The sequence below is a fragment of the Drosophila sulfurigaster genome, chromosome 2L, assembly GCF_023558435.1.
Source record: "Drosophila sulfurigaster albostrigata strain 15112-1811.04 chromosome 2L, ASM2355843v2, whole genome shotgun sequence".
NCBI lineage: Eukaryota > Metazoa > Arthropoda > Insecta > Diptera > Drosophilidae > Drosophila > Drosophila sulfurigaster.
Window position 1 is genome coordinate 30,819,707 of NC_084881.1, and position 21,301 is coordinate 30,841,007.

At 36.5% G+C, this 21,301-nt stretch overlaps 6 protein-coding genes across 7 annotated transcripts in view; 4 read left to right on the forward strand and 2 right to left on the reverse strand.

The window, feature by feature from the left end:
- Positions 1-5,875, forward strand: part of LOC133848393 (uncharacterized) — a 9,505-nt gene extending 3,630 nt beyond the window's left edge. The window contains 9 exon segments of the mRNA XM_062283946.1: positions 915-1,262; positions 1,329-1,805; positions 1,837-1,947; positions 2,010-2,043; positions 2,108-2,297; positions 2,348-2,565; positions 2,631-2,718; positions 3,876-4,205; positions 4,300-5,875. Of these exon segments, the coding sequence (XP_062139930.1) occupies positions 915-1,262; positions 1,329-1,805; positions 1,837-1,947; positions 2,010-2,043; positions 2,108-2,297; positions 2,348-2,565; positions 2,631-2,718; positions 3,876-4,205; positions 4,300-5,869 (3,366 nt within the window). The 3' untranslated portion in view covers positions 5,870-5,875.
- A 204-nt stretch (positions 5,876-6,079) lies between these two features.
- Positions 6,080-6,971, reverse strand: LOC133843698 (RNA-binding protein 7). The gene has a single exon (XM_062277386.1). It carries the CDS (start codon positions 6,893-6,895, stop codon positions 6,146-6,148), a length of 750 nt encoding a protein of 249 aa, XP_062133370.1. The 5' UTR covers positions 6,896-6,971; the 3' UTR covers positions 6,080-6,145.
- Positions 6,972-7,623: 652 nt separating this feature from the next.
- LOC133843138 (uncharacterized) lies at positions 7,624-9,267 on the forward strand. Its single transcript, XM_062276599.1, has 5 exons — positions 7,624-8,464; positions 8,524-8,565; positions 8,626-8,727; positions 8,788-8,899; positions 8,964-9,267. The coding sequence occupies exons 1-5, from the start codon at positions 7,690-7,692 to the stop codon at positions 9,250-9,252; spliced, it is 1,320 nt and encodes a 439-aa protein (XP_062132583.1). The 5' UTR covers positions 7,624-7,689; the 3' UTR covers positions 9,253-9,267.
- A 46-nt stretch (positions 9,268-9,313) lies between these two features.
- LOC133843465 (uncharacterized) lies at positions 9,314-10,932 on the forward strand. Of its 2 annotated transcripts, XM_062277077.1 has the most exons (3): positions 9,320-10,287; positions 10,349-10,562; positions 10,619-10,932. In XM_062277077.1, exons 1-3 carry the CDS (start codon positions 9,477-9,479, stop codon positions 10,821-10,823), a joined length of 1,230 nt encoding a protein of 409 aa, XP_062133061.1. In that variant the 5' UTR covers positions 9,320-9,476; the 3' UTR covers positions 10,824-10,932. The 2 variants fall into 2 exon arrangements, with proteins under 2 accessions (XP_062133135.1, XP_062133061.1); XM_062277151.1 differs by lacking the exon at positions 10,349-10,562 and having other exon boundaries at positions 9,314-10,287; positions 10,619-10,737.
- Positions 10,933-11,308: 376 nt separating this feature from the next.
- Positions 11,309-12,045, forward strand: LOC133848399 (uncharacterized). Its single transcript, XM_062283958.1, has 2 exons — positions 11,309-11,344; positions 11,444-12,045. The coding sequence occupies exons 1-2, from the start codon at positions 11,309-11,311 to the stop codon at positions 11,942-11,944; spliced, it is 537 nt and encodes a 178-aa protein (XP_062139942.1). The 3' UTR covers positions 11,945-12,045.
- A 5,530-nt stretch (positions 12,046-17,575) lies between these two features.
- LOC133843604 (glutamine synthetase 1, mitochondrial) lies at positions 17,576-19,631 on the reverse strand. The gene is made up of 2 exons (XM_062277268.1): positions 19,440-19,631; positions 17,576-19,119 (listed from the first exon to the last, which is right to left on the reverse strand). Exon 2 carries the CDS (start codon positions 19,110-19,112, stop codon positions 17,913-17,915), a length of 1,200 nt encoding a protein of 399 aa, XP_062133252.1. The 5' UTR covers positions 19,113-19,119; positions 19,440-19,631; the 3' UTR covers positions 17,576-17,912.
- Between the last annotated feature and the right edge of the window lie 1,670 nt (positions 19,632-21,301).

The following is a 21,301-nucleotide window of genomic DNA, read 5'->3' on the forward strand; positions in this document are numbered from 1 at the left end:
GGGCGCTGCAAATTTGAAAGCAACTTCATTTGAATTGGAACATGTGATATGCTTGTAAAATTGAAGTTGAACTGTGACAGCAGAATACGATTTAAAGTCTTAACCAATCCTTTTTATTTTGATACTGTATAAACGTGTACACATGTCACAATCGAACGACTCGAATAGTTGACAAAAATTGTGCTATCCATATTCTCATAATAAGAATTAAAACATTAATTCAAAATTTATTTCTTGAGCATTCAAAACATTGGATCTTTTTAATTTTAATCCGAAGTTATTGGGAATGAAACTCAGGTCATAATTTTTTCTCTGTGTAGCAAAACTTTAAGTAAAAACTCTTAAGAATTTTTGATAGAGCTGCATGCTATTTGTAATGTGTTATTGGTAGCTGCTGCAGAGTGCCAATGAGTACGGTGCCAGTGGTTGGTCTAGCCGGCCAATCATTTAAATGCACGCGATATTTGTAGCTGGTAAAAAAAACAACAACAATAACTCACTAACAGCATGCATACGAGTACGAATACACGGCGATAAAATAATAAGAAGTACATTGGGTACTGTTGGTTGCTGTTGATGGAAACGCAGCGTAACTTGGAATGGGTTGGGATGAAGAGAGCCAGAGTCAGAGCCAGAGCGTGCCAACAACTGGGTCAAACACAAAAATAATAAAACATTAACAAAAATTATAGCGCGTATAGAATACAAAAAGGCGCCAAAGAAACCCACTTACGGAGCATGGAGGATGGCGCATGGGTCAAAAATGATTACATTTAAAGTAATGTTCTTGTTGAATACTTTTGCATTACTTTGAAACATTTCACAATTCAACGAAAAGTGCCAAGTAACAATGGAGGCAATTATTGAAATGCTTTTTGTCAATAAAGCATTCTCCATTTTCACCCAACTCTCAGGACTGGCGCAATCGTTTGCAGGGAATATCACAACTAGAGATAGCATTGAGCTCATCAGCCAACTTGGTACAAGTGCTGCCCTGTTTGGATAGTCTGCTGCGCACCTTATTGTCTTCCGAGCGCAATTTAAAGGTATCTGAGCTGAAGCGCGAGGTTTTAGTGAATCTTATCTCACGGCTTCCGTTGGACAATTTAGAGGAGCGTACGCACCAAATTCTTTCAGGTCTCTGTCGCCAAGGCAACGTCGGAGCTAATCGTGTTTGCAAGGCACTTATGCAACATCTTCCAGCTGGCACAATTGTTGCCAAACTGACAGCACCAGAGTATTTGCATGCCAAGAGCTCCAAGGTGAGTATACTGTTCTCATATATATTTTTTTGAAGTTGTTAACCTATTTTATATTCATTTGCGCAGTTTCGTGACCATGCGTTGCAAATGTCCATATTCGCATTGATGACTTTTCCCGGTACTTGCTTTGACATCAGTAGCCTGTCCGAGCAAGTTACGTACGCCGCCCTTAATCGAAAGCGTCGAGTGCGACAGGCTGCCCTAGAAGTGTTAGCCGTGCTTGCTGATATATCATCGGCGGAGCAAGTCTTGGAAATCGTAACAGAAATTGCAGCTGGTGTAGAATCGGGAACTGCCCTGTTGACGGCTGTTAAAACACGTTTGTCACGTCCACAATTGCCCGTTATAACGTCGGACGGAGCAGTTTTATATATTTTTCATAAAATGGAGCAGATGGGCATCTCAAGTACAGGAGCTGATATCGATTGGATTACACAAGGGGACGGATCAGCCTCGCCCAATTCTATGAAAAGGCGTCACATGTCACATAAAAAAACGAGTTCTCCAAGAAAGAACGGATGTGGATAATAAGACTGGAGCAAGGTTAGGTGACACATATGATATGTATGACAAGATATGTAATATATTTTAACCTATATTATCTTTTAGTTTTAAGACTTATGAAAATTTGCACCCGCATTCCTTTCATTCGCCACCTGAAGCCCTAGTCATGTCTAGACCAAATGTAAGTACCAACAATAATCGATTAAGAAAACAATTTACGCACTATCGTTTATCAAAATACAGGATTTTTCTCAAAAGAAAAACTACGGTACTAGTGGTAAGTACTACCGTACTTTTCACTTTCTCTTTTGTATACTACAATATATTCTTTAAAAACGTAGTCATTCAAGGCAACTTCATGGAGCGCCGTCTAGTCACCCAGGCATACTCTGAATCTTCTATTGACGGTAGAAGCTCTGACAGTACAACAACAACTTGCAGTAGTGGAAGCGGGAGCGGAAGTGGAAGTTTTATACAATTGACTCCCTGTAAGGCTGGCTTGAACCGACGATTGGTCAGACAGAATTCACGGTAAGAATATCAAAGCATACACTTTAAACACTAAACGCATTTGCTCTCAGGTTTCCCGTTATGCGGCAACACACGGATTTCATCAATAATTTCATGCGTAATGGACAGCGAACTACATATCCTTATAGTTTTGAGGATTCCAATTATCCGAAAGTACACTGTGCATCCCACAAAATAGAAAAACAGCAGTCAACTAGAAAGCCACCGACATTGCATCAACAAGCTAACAACCAAAAAAACTGGATTACCACAAACAATGAATCTCAGGGTAAGTACATTTTAGTAACAAATTCATTAAATACTATTTATATTTCAAACTCAAAATATATACAGAAAACGCAAAGGGGAATGAAACAATTAAAAAGAATTCCAACATTGGATTAGAGGTAGCCATTCAAGATGTACCCACGAGTAAATCCATGTAAGTCAACAAAGAAATATGTTATGTGTCTAATATTAATTTTAGAAATTCGCGATTATAAACTAGTCAGGTCAGAAGTGGAAATACTTTTACTTCCGTCCTCATCGCACTAAGAATGGCAAGTAATAATAATAAATTGACTGCCAGCGTCAGCAAATGAGTTTGTCGCGCTTTTGACCCAAAAATTCGGCAACTTACGCATTCGATACATAACGTTGACTGTTGGCGACTTAAAGGTGCCACAAAGAACCAAAACCATTTCGTTATTTAACCTAAATAATTTAAATGCGCCCTGAAACATTTACCACGACCATTTAGGATATAGACCCAGAATGGTTAGCAGAGCCAGTGACGAACCTTCAAGTGACCACTACAAATACATATGTATGTATACACACATAGAACTTTAGCTACCTGTATCATAGTCGGTATTATTCTAGTTACAAAGTCATTCATTCCCAGCTTTTAAACTGTTTCTTCTGGGGATATCAATTTTTTCTTTTGTTTTAAAAATTACATGCAATTATGGGATTTCTTCCTCACGCAATGAATATATGTTATTCGGTCATTAACTTGCTCTAAATAGTTTCAAAACTTGTTGCTTTATACTATCGACAATAATGAATGTTGAAGGATTTGGAATTCTTGAAGTTAAGTCTTTTCACTTACCATGCGCTTACAGGAGGTTAAAATGTCGACATAGCCGACGGTGGTTTTTTTCTCCGTCACAATCACACGAAGAAACCCGAACTTGGCTAAGAAGGTACTCGTTCAATAGAGAGAAAGTCAAACTGAAATACCACCAGTGCTTTGTTAGCCAGACCAATGGCTAACTCTTCGTCATCGTGGTGGTCGGTTAGCGTTATTGGGGGTGCTCCTTTTGTCGCAAGAAGTGAGTGGAAAACGCAATGTCCTCTTTTACATTTGCAACTTTTGTTGTTGTATTTTCCTGAAATGGAAATAAAGACTGTTGTGTATAGTAGGGAACTGGACTCGGCATTTCTGCCCTCTTGGTGAAAGAGACTGAAGAAGTGGTCAACGAGAGCGTTACAAACAGTTTGTAAAGCGACGTTGTTGCTTAAAGTGCTCAACCAGCCGACAGCCAGCGAGTGGCCTTAATAGTTAACAAGAATTTATTACTAAAATGTTTTCTTATTTAATTTTTCACTAAAACGAAATCAGCATTCTACAATGCAAAATGTATTTTCCTGTAGCGGTCAACCCGCAAATCTTTTGCGACAATTGCAAACTTTCTGGTACATAGCTAAAGATTATTTAGTGGCAAAGGCCACGGCAGCGCGTCAAACTCTGATACCCTATGATCGGTGTCTATGTCCATGTGGTGTTGGTCACACCAAGCCGCAACGCAGAAAATCGATTGGTAAAAGTGATACAAATGTCGCTGATAATGTGACGTGGCAAGTGTTGCAAACGCCCAAGGTAGTTGATAAAAGTTCAGTCAATGCGTTGCCCTCTCAAAAGGATTTGTAAGTTTATTACCGTTTATTTACGAATTTAATTCAATCATATATTATTAACTAATATGTTATTGAATATTAATAAAATAAGTAATTTTTACAGGATTATGGTTGAGCCAGAAAATAAAATTTCAACAGCCCCATCAACGTCATCCTTGATGCTAGAAACTGAGTCAGTTAACGTTACCAATCATAATGTAGATGGCTCTCCACTGTCAATCAAATCGACAAGCTACTCTCAAAAATCAACAGCTTCAGCTAAATCGTACAGTTGCCACAGCGAAGAGAGCAGGCAACCAATCGAACAATCTGCTACTCGAAATGATTTAGAGTCGATAAATTTAGAGCAACAATTTGGCGATCTAGTTGTGAACGATGTAGAGGACGAAACGGATTCACTGTCTCAGGAGCCAGTATTAAAGCGCAACGAAAGCGTCAATAGTCTGCACAGCAAAACAGAAAGCATCAAGACACAGTTAGAAGATGCCACGCCACAGATGTCTCGAGCACAGTCTATCAAATCGCTTGCTATTGAAGAGGAGATTGAAAGTACCAATAGCTTCGTAGTGGTTGAGGAACTGCAGCACGAGCTTGAATCGCCGGCTGTGGAATCTCCCGTCGTCAAGCTGCAGAAAAAATTAATCGATAATCACGGAACACCCTCACGAGCTTCAAGCAGCAGAAAGTCCGCTAATGCACATGACGAAAGGACCATTCATTCACGAAGTATCTCTCTGGATTCTCTGTATGGCGCACGTCCCGTATCGAAGCAAGACTCATTGGATACCAGCCTCTGCACGACAGATAACAGCTCGCACACAGGGTCCCAACTGGAAAACATACATTTGCCTGCGAAAGTACAGCACACTCCATTAAAACAAAAGTCAAAAACATCATATTTTCTCCGAGGTCAACGGCGAATTTCTCCGGTGAAGCAGGCCATCAAAATGTCGCAGACGGAATTGTTCCCGCCGAATATGACACGTTTTGAAAAGCCACGCGACGCCCTGATAAAGACATTCGATCAATTGGATTCCAGCAATTGGGAGATTAACATGACTGGACTGAAATCCATTGTACGCTTAATCCGCTATCACTCAGATTTTTTGGATAGTCACATGCACATGACATGCATTCAGCTGACGCGATCTGTTCGAAACTTACGTTCACAAGTAGCTCGGGCATCATGTCAAGCAGCCACTGAGCTGTTTACTTTAAAGTGCAAGTCGCTTGAGGTTGAGTGTGATGATTTAGTCTGCGCGTTACTCCATCGCACGGCAGATACTAACCGCTTCTTGCGTGCAGATGCCACGCGTGCCTTGGAGTCGATGGTCGATCACTTGCAACCGCCTAAAGTACTCACTATATTAACGACAAAAGGCGCTCAACACCAAAATGCACTTGTCAGGACCACAACTGCAAAGCTGTTATTCAGACTAGTCGAACGCTTAGGAAGCGATCGTATTTATGCGATGGCCCGTGAAAGCCGTGACAAGTTTTTCATGGTGGGTGCAAATCTATTGCTTGAGGGCAGTCTGGAAACACGCAGCTATGCCAAGTCTCTGTTCCGCGCCTTGTCAGAGCACGCAAGCTATCAGCGTATCATATTGGAAGTTATTCCCCCTCGAACTTATCGCAATGTGGAGAAGACACTCAGAAGCATTACTCGATGATCTCTTTGATATAATATGTAAGCATGCGGATACAGTGATATGATATACATACATATGTACATAGACAATTAAAATAAATCTATTTATTCTTAACACAAAGCTGTACACTGTACGCAATAAAAATATATTAATTCATATGTGGCAATGACTTCAATTGCAATAATTTCTCTATGCTTAACTGTGTGTAAAAAGTTGAATAAAAAATATTGATTAGTCAAAGCTAGTGAAATAAATGTTGTTTTAATTCTATACATCTTTTGATAACTATTCTAAACCTTAAAGCAATCTTTTTTTGCCATGACTATAGCGTTGATCAGATCTTCGACTACCTCCACTGCTGTTATGCGGATGTTGTTGATGCATTCTACGTCGATTGCTCTCTATAATTGCACTATCGGATTGTCGTCTTATATCATTACTATTAAATTTGTTTTTGTTATCATGCATGCTGTGACGAGAATGCCTCGGACCGACATGGTCATTTAGTGGCATTGCAGGAGGACCCATGTCGTGGGCGAACGGATTGCGTTGGTTACTCCGGTTGGGTGTAGATGATTTTGATTTATCCAGACACTGCTGTCTAATTGTGACCTTCTTTTGGAACAGCTCCAATCCTTGGTATAGCTCTACTGCATACGGCACTGCACTTCTGTGCTGATATGTAACAAAACCAAAATTCCGTTGTCTTCCAGTATTATCCAAAGGAATACGTGCGCTTTCAATGGGGCCAGCTTGTAGAAATACTTCATACAGAATCTCTTCTGTAACGCGCTCGTCCAAATTATTGCAGAACAAGGTGCGCATCTGCTCTTCATCCTCATCATCTTCATCATCGTCATATTCCTCATCAGCAGCACCATTAAATGCTTGGAATTGCGGCCCAGCTTGCGGCCCGTAACCAAGGTAAGCGCCATTCATAAAATCCACGGCATGCGCATTCGACAATGTTGCATAGGCATTTCTTAAAGCGTTGCACATTTGCTGCTGTTCAGCAGAATATTGCATAGCCGTCAAAAAGTTATCCATTGCTTAATAGTTTGATTTAAATAACTAAACTGTGAACTTAGCTTGTTCAGCGTATAAAATATAAATGCCTTTATTTTAATCGATAAATTCAAATGCAGCTCTGTGCATGGCTGCCAACTCGTACAATTATGTCAATGTGACCACATTTAAAAAAAAATTCAAATCAAATTTATCGAAACAAATAATTATATTTAAAAATTAACAGCATAGTTTGGTAATATATTTATTCATTGGGTATACGAACAATCGTCTCAAATTAGACAAATTACAGATATTAATGGGAACTTTTGATTCGCAAATGCAGGGTACAAAGTAAACGGTATTATTCGTTAGACGATAACATTGATTGTTGTTGTTGATGTCTCTGCCTCAATTGTTCGAGTTATTTCAAATGATATCAGTACTACACAGTGCTAGTAATCAACACGAGACGATTCAAATCAAAAGTACCTTGTGTTTATTCGGGGTACGATTGCTGAATGAACGAACAGAACCAGAAATGAAAATAGTAGTTCTACAATTCTGTTTATCAGTTGAGTTGAGCAAATTTTTCGTTTTTGCGAGAGCCAGTCATGTTATAATGCGAACACACGGCAGCAAGTGTATAATCATTTTTTATTATCAGCAGACATATGTAGATATGCACAAACATACATACCTTGTATATATGCTTTACAAACACTACTCAAATGAGCTGAGTGCTGAGCCTAGGCTAGAAAAGAAATTGCAGTCCACTATTACAATTTCAATCAGTCGTCGTGAATAAGCGGAATAACATAGCACAGCTCGCAGAAATGGCTGAGGTTCCGAAAATCATCGATTTACATAAAATTGTTGAACCTTATTTACAAGGTGCTACACTTGAGTCTTATGAAAGTGGCTATCTAACAAAACCTGGCGATAATTATGGCAGTATCATGCTGACCATAAAATCAAAAATAAAGCAAACTAATGGTGAAATTCAGGATTTCCCGCTGATAGCGAAATTGCCGCCTCTTACCAATGATTTGTATTGGCAGATCTTCCAGCCAGAACGTACATGTATCACTGAAAATTCAGTTTACAAGTATTTGTCTCCAGAGCTAAAGAAGCTTCAACTTGAGGCTGGTGTACTGCCTACTGATGTATTCGATGGCTTTCCGCGTTACTATGGCTCCCGCATCTCACTTAATCCGGATACCCCCAAGGTCGATCGAGATGCAGTTTTAGTACAAGAAAATGTCACTAAAAGCGGTTACAGACCTGGTAATAGGCATAAGCCGTATGATCTAGAGCACACTGTCCTTATTTTGCATTATCTGGCACAATATCATGCTTTGCCACTAGCATTGCGTCTAAAGAAACCAAAAGTATATGATCAATTTGTGCGGCCGTATTTCAATAAATTTAACATGAACGACAATATGGAAGCAGACCTAAAGAATGTATTAAACGAAGAAGCTTTAGCAGACATTAAAGAAATCTTAAAGGACAACGATCGTGACATTCAGCGCGTGCAGGAGCTGCAGGATTTGAACGAAAAATTTCAATCTTCAGAAGATGTACAAGATGGACTCTGGACTTCTATAGGTATGTTTAATTTTGCCCATAATTGACTAAATATTAAGGATGCCACTCATTAATTTTAGCTCATATGGACGCTTGGATAAATAACATTATGGTTAAATATGGTGAGTAATCAATTAACTATTGTCCATTGCATAAAATGATTTCATTTTGTTTAATTTCAGATGAAAATGAAGTTCCTGCTAAGCTAAAAATTGTCGACTTTCAAATTGCCCAGTATGAATCAGTTGTGCACGATATCATCTTTTTGCTTCTGTCGAGCGTAGGTGAGAGTAATTTTTAATGTTAAATGCATTTACTTGATAATGACACATTTATCTTGACAGACACACCAGTACTGGAGGAAAATTATTATAATTTTCTAAAGATATACTACGATGCGTTCATAAAATCACTGCGCAGTGTTCATGTAGATACAAGTGAATATAGTTATGAAGGGTATGTATTTGTATGGATATTTAAGCGTTATAGTTGTAGAAACATATCAATTGTGTCCTTACAGATTCCTGGATGAAGTTAAACGTGTGGCTCATATTGAAATCCCACATGCTCTGTTTATGACCAAAGTTGTTTTGGCTGAAAACGATACGTTACCCGACGACTATAAAGATGTGGATTTGACTGTCTTAACTAAAAATAGAGGAGTTGGAAAGATCATGGATAAGATTAGGGACATTTTGCGTTTGTCCAAAAAAGTTTGGAATATTTTACTAAAATGTAACGTGATTAGCCCGAAATATAATGTATTTCACCATTTTCTAAACGTACTCGTGCATCTAATTTTTGTTTAGTATTTATTTGACAAGCCCTCAAAGTAAAAGTCCAGCGGAAAAAAAGAAATAAGTTTCAACGTAATCAGTTTTATAAATTACCACAACGACCACAAAGCTTATCAGTGCGATAACGATAAAGAATACAAAACTTAAAGCTCAGCGACAAACATGGGATGATGGTTTAAGTGTTCATTAAACTATAACATTTATTAACACGACACGCCACATTAAGACAACACAACATGGAAATTCTTCCAGAAATACAAGAGCTAAGTCAGGTAATTGAACCATCACTGCGTGGCGATAGCCTCTTTCGCTACGATGTGACCAACTTGACGCAACCAGGTGATAATTACGGAAGTGTTCTGATATCTATAAGAGCTCACCTGCAGCGACCTGGCGGGGAATTATATTTCAAGCGTTTCGTGGCCAAAGTCCCTCCAACCGACGAAAAGTATTGGCGATTCATTCAACCAGAGCGTACATGCCTTGTTGAGAATGCTATTTACAAAATATTGGTCCCAGCTCTGACCGTTTTACAATATGAAGCAGGTATTCCTAAAGATAAACACTTTGACGGATTCGCCGACTTTTTAGGCTCGCGAATCTCATTAATACCTAACGCCAAGGCAGTAGACAAGGACGCCATTTTGATTTTAGAAGACCTGCGAGATAGCAATTATATTCCAAGTCAAAGAATGAATCCTTTTGACCTACCTCACGCAGAATTAGCGCTGAAATATATGGCACAATTTCACGCGTTGTCAATCTCATTGCGATTAAAAAAACCAGAGATATTTGAGAAGGAAGTAAGACCATCATTTGGAAAGTTCGATTGGCATGCAGCGGCACCAGAATCGAAGGCAACGATGATTGCTGAAACATTACAAGATATAAGAGAAGCAACTAACAATGATGAACTAATGGTGGAGCGTATCGAGCAGTTATCAAGCGAATTCTTCAGTTTCTTAGCAGCACCAACTAATGAAAATAATCCCTTTAATAGCATTATTCATTCCGATTTCTGGGCAATGAACCTCATGTTCAGACATGGTAAGTTATTGAATTGATAAACTGTGAAGACTTATTTTATTCGTCATTGTAATCTATCCAGATTCGTTTGGCGAACCTACGAAATTAAAAATAATCGACTTCCAAACGACACAATATGATTCTATAATTCATGACTTGATATCATTTTTGCTAACAAGCATTTCAACCAATGTATTGGAAGATAAATACCAGCAATTGTTACATGTCTACCACGACAGTTTTATTTGTACTCTAATAGCAGTAGGTGCAAATACATCAGCATATAGTTTTGAAGCGTAATATAAACTATTTTTAACAATGTACCTATAAATAATATTTTACCCCAATACAGATTCCTTACTGAGCTAAGCCGTATAGCCTACATTCAAGTACCACACGCTATATTCATGACCCGATTCATTCTGGCCGATGATACTACTTCCACAAGTCAACAAGACCTAGATCTATCTCAGATACTGAAGAATACGAACTCGAAGCATGTGCATTGGAAACTTGCCGAAATTTTGCGATTAGCACAAAAATTTAATATTCTCTAAATACTATTGTACATTATATTACACATATGTTCCTATAGATTTCTTAACACTAAATTGCTTAAAATGTGTATTTAAAAAATACAAACTATTTATTAATATGAAGTGAATATTTACAATACAATTTATGACGATTTGATTTTAACGAAAATAGACGTCTAATTTCTGTGTTATATTTGATTTCGAAGAATCGGCCTATTTAAAAATGCAATGACATCAAATGCTTTTTGATTTTTAGCTAAATTACGATGTTGACTTTAAATATATTAAGCTAATGAGTCAACAATGTTTATGATGCTTTTTTTTTAACAAAGCAAAAAAAAGGTAGACTTCCAAATTATGTAATTGTTTTGTTTTCAATCGGAATAATATTAGTGTCTTAATGAGGCGTGATATTTGTTTCTCAACACTTTTGGGGTTTGTTAGTTATTTTCATGAAAATGATCTTGCATTAACATAGTTTTGAGTAGGTTCTCGATAGAAACACTATGTATTTTACAAGCGCTTATCAATCATTTTCAATTGTATTTATATTCTTATATACTCTTATGGAAAGTAACTGTAAAGAGGCAAGTTTCCATTTTAATTCATGTTGTTCTCAACCATTTATATAAATCATATAGAACTGTCATTATGTGGATTTGAAATATACCAACTGGACAGACGATCGCCCACGATTTGTCGTCAATATGACATTCTCCAATCAAAATGGCATAGGATCAATTACGACGATCAACGAGGAGGTTTCATCCCCAATCTCCAGTCTATTAATTGAGCAACAGGTTCCAAAAGAAAAGAAACGAGTCATCTACAATGTGACTACCAAATTATGTACACTACAAAGCATATTCAATTCTGTCCCTCTGTTCAAGCCTGTCCAGGAAAATATGTTGAAGCAGAGTAACTACACATTTAGCTGTCCGCTTAAGAAAGGAGTTTATGTCATGAGCAATATGCGCATTAATCCAAGAAACCCTCTTTTAGGTTTAATGTACCAAGTCAAAGGTACTTTTTTCGTTAAGGGTGCTTTATATGCAGAAATGCCCCATGATATATTACATTCTTTGTCGACTTACTATTTGACTGGCAGGATTATAAAAAAGAATTGCGTTAAAAATGATTAAATCTCAATTATTCTTTAACATCACATTTAATCCCTTTAAAGCACTATCTGTCTATTATGTATTGTAATGTAATGCAATGTATTTTTTTCAATATGCTTAAAATAAAATAAAAGATTTAAAATTTTATATTATTCTTTGGTCAGTGCTATTTCATTATCACAACCGTATAACAGCAATCCAGAAAAAGAATAGCATATTTTTGGGCTGTCACAAAAAACATATTTAAAAGGAAAAGTGTGCTGCATCGCAGTTTTATTAAAGAATCAGTATAATCGCAATAAGTTCTATGAATCCTTATATCTAAAATTTAATATGCTCATGCACTGATTAAGTATATAGTTTAGCGATGCGACTAAATATTCGTTATTGCATTTTTATGTATTCCTATTTAATGATTGCCTGCCTAATGAGATGCGCCATTGATTATTGTTTGATTGATTTCGTTATTATTGAGAGTCGTACTCGCTCATACTCAAGTTGGGCTCAGAAGTGAATGAACTCATCTTAATTGAACTTGGTGAATTGTGTGCACTCTGTACTTATTGCACATATAAACAATACAAAGATGCTATGTGGATTCATTTGCATGTATCTACTACATATAGGCACTCTTTCATTTTATCTCTTTAAAAATACAAAGAAGAAAATTACTATACATACAGATTGGGTAGTTCAGTCAACTTAAATGGTATATATCATACATATAAAAGTGTTTATATATACATACAATACATATTGATATTGTCGTTTTCAACTTCACACACACTCATCCCAAACTGCGCTTATCGGGAATTCATTATCAGTCGAGCACTGCGCTCACAGTTTCCCTTTTAATGTATAAAATACAAAATAACAACAATGGGGTAAAAGTTGAAAGCAATGTATAACACAATTTTAAAATCTGCTGTCTTCTATCAAGACAAAAGATACTCAGGCATCCACAACTATGATCCATTAGATCATCATTAATTAGAGTAAATTAATTGTTAAATAAAACAATTATTAATCTAAAAAAAAACGTCAATTAAAATATAATAGACGCTAACAGACACTTCCAGATGATAAACTACCAGCATAGATGCGTCCAAATGCCGCTTTTTTGTTTATTGTGCTGTGTGGTTCAATGTGCTAATCAACCAAAGGAAAAGAAGATCACTTGGCAGACGCGTGCGAAGCCGATGACGTAAAGAATCGAAGCGTGTGCTGCGAATACGACAAGAACGCTATACTCTCAGTCAAAGTCGAAGAAGAGTGCAATATACCTATTAAGTGAGAGTGAACGTACATATATAGTCCATTCTCTTTCATCGTTTTTATACCACAAATGTGTACTAATAACTACACGTATTCACTAAACCGCAATATATCTACATATGTATGTACATGTGTATAAAGCTAACGAATATTGTTCACCAATTATTCCACAACCGATTCATATATATTGGACATTTGAAATATCCACCATATCTTCTATATTATTAACAGCAAAAAAATAACTGATAAGAGAAACAGAATATTGAATGGCAATTCAAACAACTTTTCGTTGTAATGTTTGATTGTTTTTCATGTGATTGAAGCAAAGCCCCACTGAAAAGACACGCGCATTTGATAAAGGAATATGTATTCGAAAATAAAGAGTTTTTAAATAATATATAATTTTTTGCAATTGGATTTTTGGTTCACAAACATACGCTTTTAAAATAATTATAAGGTGTTTAGTCTGCGATCATTTGAAAATATTTTAAAACATGTTCAATAAAGTTGCTACGTGACCAATTTTTTAGCTAGCAAAATGAAATTTTACCCAAGCGAAATGGTTAGTAATTATTTATATGTATATACCATATGTGTTCCTATCCTTAGATATTTATAGCTTGCTAATGTTGATGTTTTAGATTAAATTTTAACGACCACTTCAACGTTAACATAAGCTATAATTCGTGAAGCACTCAAGCAAGTATGTTTTATATAAAAGTGCCATAATCGTAATTGGCAGGTGAACAGGCGTTTGATAAAACCAATTGGTACAATAAAGTACAACCACCAGCAAAGAGAGCGACTTCACCATAATCAGGTTCGCATTGTATTTTTATATTTATTTTTTTATTATGTGTGACGTAGTCAATTATTCGGAATAGTAAACTTAGCTAATATCAGTAATTAGCACTAAATGCTGTTGTTTTCTTTTTACTGAATGGCGTCTGACCCAGTAACTAAATTTGATAATGATTGCGATTTCTTTCAGTTATAATTATTATATTAATGTCTATTAGCACATAGTCTTGATATTTAGTCAGCAAGTAAGTAAGATGTACATATGTACATACGAGTACGTTGTATGAATAGATAAATGTGTGCTGTGTGTCAATATATCTATATTTTGATAAAAACGTTTACGGTCAAGCAAAAATATCACGCAATACGTGCGTGTGCCATTTCATACACTTGTTTATATATGACAAGTAAGAAAGTTACAGTCGAGTGTGCTCGACTGTGAGATACCCGCTACCCATTTTTAATAAGGGCAAAATATTGTGGTATTATTTTCAAAATATACCGAAAATACTAAAAAAAAATACTAAAAATATACCAAATGGTATGTTTGGTATACCGATACAGCACACCATTCAAAATATACCATAGACGGCACAATGTACCAGATTGTCGGCCAAAGCAACTAAGAGCCCTAGTAAGTGGGCGTTTTTGCCCATACAAAAGTATTTCTTTAATAACTTCCACAATTTTTATCTGATCGCAACCAAATTTTCAGGAATCATAACTACTATAGTAATTATACTATATACCAAAATTCACAGCTCTAGCTTTAAATTTACGCTTGTTTTCGATTTTTTGGTTTGCGGGGGCGGAAGTGGGCGTGGCAAAAATTTGAAACAAACTTGATCTGCGTGCAAACATAACAAATACTGTCGAAAAAAAATTATAGCTCTATCTCTTATAGTCTCTGAGATCTAGGTGTTCATACGGACAGACGGACGGACACACAGACGGACAGACACACAGACGGACAGACGGACATGGCTAGATCGTCTCGGCTGTTGACGCTGATCAAGAATATATATACTTTATAGGGTCGGAGATGCCTCCTTCTGCCTGTTACATACATTTCCTGCCGGCACAAAGTTATAATACCCTTCTACCCTATGGGTAGCGGGTATAAAAATTGGATTTTTGTTGTAGTTTTCGGATTAAATCAATCTAATTTTTGAAACCATACATTTTTCCCATTCTCAGGGGTAGACGAATTTAAAAAATGATTTATGGCAGCACGATAACGTTGCCAGATAGCTTCCCGATGTCATCTATTGACCGAGTTAAGAAAATAACACACACCCGGCGTCGTATCGCACAAATCAGAATCACTTTGCAAAACAAAAACATTTCGCTGGACGCTTATCAAATTCCTCTGGACTTTATACACCAGCGAGGTAATAATTATTTCACATTTAAAAAGTGTAGCAATTGCATTTAAATATTTCGTTGATTCGAAGTCTACTTTCTTCGCGATACGGTATAAAAAGGCACTATGATCGATTATATTATTTGATATCTCAATTGCTTTACTCTTTTCAGCATTCTTCTTTTTATTATTTTTGGCCAACGATCCAATTGTCATTAAATAGGTCTTGGAAATATCGAAAGAACATTTATGTTTTACATTATATGTTTCTTGTCGAAATCATTATTGGTCTTTAAGCTCAACTGCAGTTTAATATAAAATGTTTAATGTTTTTTTTTGGGATTCCGAAAGTGGCATTAATCTATACATTTATGTATGTATATACATAAGCATACGCTCGTTTAGTTTTTATGCAAATCTTCTAAAGAAAAACTTAATTGGACTAGCTTCAGCTGAAGTTGATCTCGATAGACCTGCATTGTAAGATGTCAACATAAAAAACTAGTTATTCGCATATAAATAAACTTCATTCATTTAAATAGTGATTGGTGCGGAAATCAAGCGTATTGCGTTAATAATTAGGCGTAGACTTATGGTTGTTTATGTAGCTTTAAAAACAGACAGGTTTTGTTGCTTGAGTAACGCATAATACCTTATCGGTTCAGGCATTCCAACAATATATATGAGTGTTATGTATTATTGTTGTAAATATTATGTGCAAGAAATATGAAAATTCCAAAGGCAACACTGTCATGGCAGAATTCACTTCTAAGTCACTTCAAAAACTAATCTATGCAGCTAATGTCATGATTTTGCAACACGTGTTTTTCAATTGCAGGCTACTGACCTGATTACTTTTATATGCTTACCTTCTATATGCTTAAGTGCAATAAATTACAGTTACATTGTGTAGCCGTTATTCATATTCACACATATACTATATATTACACCGGGTAGTGATAAAAACAAACGAGCCAATCAAATATTGCAAAACATGTGCCAATATTGGCACAGCAAAACTTATATATAGAGGGAATACAAGCCAACCCATATCTGTGGAAGTGCAGTAAAAAAACAAGCTGTGTTAATGCAGCAATCGTCAGTGCAAGTGTCACAAATGTCGTCAGCTCAAGGTGAAGTGCAGCGCTCAACCATTTAGTTGCGAACCTTAATGTTTGCACGGTTATCTAGAAAGAGTGAACAGACTTTTTGTACCGATTAAGGTCACTTCTCAAATGTACTTGAAATGTTACACATACTATATGTATGTATGTGGCTTTAATCAATATTTGATTGTGAAATATAAATCCCTCTCATAAACGTAAGTCCAAGAAAATAAAGTGCATTAGTGCCGTAGGCATATGTTATTCCTGTACAATGCGTATATATATATTATTATATGTATACATTCATTATACGGGCAAATATACAAAAACTTATATATAGTAATCTCGGCTAATATTATCTTGCTACTGATTAAAACCCACATTTTTCATTCTCTCATTTAGAGCAATGACAACTAGTCAATTACATACATATGTACATATGTGTTGTATATATGTATATTATTTTTAAAGCACAGACCCCAAATAACAAAACAAAGACATGTCATCAATGAAACATATAGAGTCAAAAAAACACACCGTGGAATATTTTGGTTTTCAATTTTATCGTGGAATTTTCCAAAGAAACTTATTTTTAATTTGAATATGATAGTTGATATTTTCTTTGTAATATGTATATGTATGTATGAATATGTATTATGATTTGTGTCAAAATTTAACCAACATTAACGATCTATATTACTTGATTTTAGATTCATTCTGTTTAACAATAACAACGGATAGATCATGTGCTCAGTATATGTATATAATTCATTTTTTGTGCAGTATATATATATATACATAAATGTATGGCGCTCATGTATACACACGAATTTTACACGATATATGAATATGTAATTTTAATAAGGTCATTTCATTTGTTCATTTTTCATTAACATCACTTGACGTTTTTGGTTTATTTACTTTTGATCCGAGCATACATAATTTACTCACTTAATGGAAAATAATCAACAAAGTCAATCGAAATGCATTTTTGACTATATAAATAATGTATGAAATAAAATATATTTAAAACATACAATAATTAATTTGGTCATGCAGATTAAACATAATTAATTTATACAATTTATATAAATTACAAAATAATAATAAATCAATAATATGTATTTTATTCATATTTTGGCAGAATATATTTTATCTCCATTTTAATCTTCACTGTTCACTTCATACTCTTAGTTTTGCATTACTTAGATTCTAAACATATTTCTCATTTCTCAATTTATTTGTCTTCTTACACACAAACCAAACAACTCGTAATTTTAGTCAAATCGGATAAATGGCCAAACTATGCATACAACAGACCAACTGCCGGCCGCACGTTCAGTATTGTATAATGATTATACATATATATATACATCAAAAATTGAACTCCCACTAGTAGCATATAAAAAGGGCCCTTAATCTTCTAAACCCTCCTACTATTCCCTTATTCCAATAGGCACGTACGTACCAACGCACCACACACCGCATAAGGATCGCAGTTCGAACTGGGACGTCGATCCTCAAAGTATCCTTTGCCAGCTGTCGCTACACCACGTGGAACGCGAACACTTACAGCTCGGTTGGCAACGCCCCATGAGAATTTATCAATGCTAGATGTCTCTAGGCGACCAACCAGGCGACGCTCATTATCCTTACCCTCCTTAGGATCGTATGCCTTGATATGACGTTCATGTTGTTTGCTCAGTTTCTCGATTGCCTGCTCGATGGCTTTCATGCCGCCGTCAGCACGCATGGCTTTTGTGGAAAAATTTGTGTGGGCACCAGCACCATTCCACTGGCCCTCCATTGGTTTGGGGTCGAAGGTCACAACTACGCCATATTCTTCAGCTATGCGCTGCAGAATATAACGAGACACCCAGAGATCATCACTGGCCTTCATGCCGTTGCTGGGGCCAACTTGGTATTCCCATTGTGCTGGCATAACCTCAGCGTTGGTACCGGCGAAATCAATTCCTGCGTAAAGGCAAGCAATAGCATGGGCCTCTACAAGATCGCGCGCATAAACGCGGTCAGCTCCTACACCACAGTAGTAAGGACCTTGTGGTGCCGGAAAACCGTTATCGGGCCAACCAAATGGTCTGCCATCGACGTCAAGTAGTGTGTACTCTTGCTCGATGCCGAACCAGGGTTCCTGGTCGCCAATCTTGTTTACAGCTTCCTGGAATGCGGCGCGTTTGTTTGAAGGCGTGGGTTTTCCATCAGCACTATACGTGTCACACATGACAATAATATCGTTTTTACCCGGCTTAAAGGGATCCCGGTAAACAGCTCGAGGCTTCAGAGTTGTGTCGGAATTCTCACCATGAGCTTGATAAGTTGAGCTACCATCATACTGCCAATCAGGAAGATCCTCCACGGAGCTGGGCACTTTGTCCAGTACACGATCCTTTAGACGAATGTTCTCGCCTGTTCCATCGATCCAGAGGTAAGTAGCTTGCACACGGTTAGAAGGAGTGTCCAGGTTACGATAACGTTGAAGTATACTCTTGTCCAGTGCAGTATTCGGTGAATTATTTAAAAATTGCGCCTTGCTGGCGGCCGAAGTGCGCATTAAACGCAATTGCTGTTGGATGGGAGCGGTAAGCTCTTTTTTGAGAAAAAGTCCAGCGGCGCGGAATGCCATTGCGATGCTTTTTGGGTATATGTCAAGAAAAGGATACGTTTACTTGTTTGCTTATATGAGAAGGTCGTGTGTATGTATAAGTGTATACATAAAGTTCAAGGATAATAGTAATGCCAATACGTCTGTAGAGCACGAGATGACATCTTAATGTTACAGCATTTCACTTTTGATTTTTCTGCGCAGAATTATTTTCATTTACTTCGAACTGGTTAAGTTTTCCTTGAACTTTTTACAAACAAATTTACACACGTACATTTACATTGAAATGCATATGTACATCCGTAAATCGCTTGCATTTACATTTACATTTTGCTTTGCTCAACTTACAACTTGCACTAGTCACACTGTACAGTTATATATTTTTTTCAATTTTGTATTTCTCTTCTTGGTTGCCTTCGTCGAACTTGCGCGCTGTTTTTGTGTTTTCAGTTGGTCAGTTGCGGAACGAAACGACTGCTTGCTTGGGACGCCCAACCTATACAAAGTTAGGAAGGTTTGTGAATACAATTCGCGACACAACATTCACTTTTCTCGTTTGGCTCGCTGGTCTCGATTTTTCTTTATCGCATTTTCAGTCGACGCGACGGCGCTCAAAATGAAGGCAGCAGCAGCGACGAAGGCATCGGCTGTGACGAAGCGTCCTACAGTGATACCAACGAGAGCGTGTCCAAAACATACACAGCTGATACAGTATATACACATGACCAACGGAGAGCAACACAATTACAAATATGCGCCCACACATATTCACCATCGCTATCTCAGAGAGCAAATGAGTGCCATGCGGAGTCGCGACATTTAGCTGAGCATGACTGCGAGATACCATTTGTTTGACAATTTCTACTACACAATGCTTAAATACATTTAAAATCACTGAAACAGACTTTCTAATACCAATGTAAGACTGTATTCTTTTGTTATTTTTAATTTTTAGCTTGGTGTGTTTCCTTATCCAAAAAAATTTAATCCCTATCATTATTTTCTTGTTGCATTTATGGAGGGCGCACTGTACAAACTTGTATAGAGCAACCAAAACGTAAACATGAAGAGAGCAGTATCAATGTTTACTGCGCATACTCTCTCATCTCCCGCTACGCTAAACATCCCCGACACCCGCATTCTCTTACTTTATCATTAAACTACTGATACAATGTTGTTTGACCTCTACCTAGGTGTAAACAATATATCAGGTCATATACATAGTTGCAGCAGGTGCCTGCAAATGCTCTCTCTTTTAAAAATGCAAAAGACTCTCTTATTTTGGTTGGTGCAAAGTCCAATTATGCCAATTTTTAACAAACTGTTTCAAAAAAGAATCAACAGCTAGAAAAGAATACATATGGTAATAAGTTGAAACTTGTTCGTGTGTTTGTAGTAAGCACACGAAAACTAATTTCCATATAATTTATCTGGTATTTTTGTTGTTTGTCATGCAAAGCTAAAGGAACCGTATTTATATGCAAATCAGTTTGAAATACATGTAAACTCCTAAAAAAAGCCCTACATTTTCTGCTGAGAAATTTGTTTCCCAGAAAAGTTTAATATTGGTAAAAAAATAGTACTTACATACGTATACCTCTTTTCATTCAAATTGTTTATATTCGAATTTTAGATAATGGATATTTTCGAGCTTATTCAATGAAATTTTAAAATTCACAACTTTCGACAAATATCAGAATTTCGTTATATATACATAAACATTTTATTAAAGCCTAAAAGTATGTTACATATTTATTAATGCTTGCGACTTTTATACCCGGTAGATTGAAGCACAAAATCTAATTAAAAATCAAAAAAAAAAATATTAATACTTTAAAAATATAGAAAAGAGATAGTAGCCTAACTATTAAATCAATGTTATTATTTAGTAGTTTAGTAACTTAACTCAACTAAAGTTTTCAATTATTTGATTTAGGACTGAATGAGTAGGTCCACTTAATAAATAAATAATTGTGTTATTATATTGTACATAAAGAAAATCATAATATCGCCAATTCACTAACATCCATGGAAACATATGCTTAAGTGTAGCTTGTGGATTTTCATGTGTATTCGTTACATAGCCTGCCTGACGTAATTTTGGCTAAGTTTCAAGTTATTTTCCGCACACAGCTGTCTTTATATGTGCGTATACACAATTGCATATATGTATGTATGTGTATAGTTTTCCACCATACTCTGAGCGAGTG

Bases quoted from the DNA above. Each gene is read 5' to 3' on its own strand.
- LOC133843604 (XM_062277268.1), bottom strand. From the start codon at position 19,112: ATGGCATTCCGCGCCGCTGGACTTTTTCTCAAAAAAGAGCTTACCGCT.
- LOC133848399 (XM_062283958.1), top strand. From the start codon at position 11,309: ATGTATTTTACAAGCGCTTATCAATCATTTTCAATT. The intron at 11,345-11,443 runs GTATTTATATTC...TAAATCATATAG, and splicing joins CTTATCAATCATTTTCAATT to AACTGTCATTATGTGGATTT.
- LOC133843465 (XM_062277077.1), top strand. From the start codon at position 9,477: ATGGAAATTCTTCCAGAAATACAAGAGCTAAGTCAGGTAATTGAACCA. The intron at 10,288-10,348 runs GTAAGTTATTGA...TAATCTATCCAG, and splicing joins GAACCTCATGTTCAGACATG to ATTCGTTTGGCGAACCTACG. The intron at 10,563-10,618 runs GTAATATAAACT...ACCCCAATACAG, and splicing joins TCAGCATATAGTTTTGAAGC to ATTCCTTACTGAGCTAAGCC.
- LOC133843138 (XM_062276599.1), top strand. From the start codon at position 7,690: ATGGCTGAGGTTCCGAAAATCATCGATTTACATAAAATTGTTGAACCT. The intron at 8,465-8,523 runs GTATGTTTAATT...CATTAATTTTAG, and splicing joins TGGACTCTGGACTTCTATAG to CTCATATGGACGCTTGGATA. The intron at 8,566-8,625 runs GTGAGTAATCAA...GTTTAATTTCAG, and splicing joins TAACATTATGGTTAAATATG to ATGAAAATGAAGTTCCTGCT.
- LOC133843698 (XM_062277386.1), bottom strand. From the start codon at position 6,895: ATGGATAACTTTTTGACGGCTATGCAATATTCTGCTGAACAGCAGCAA.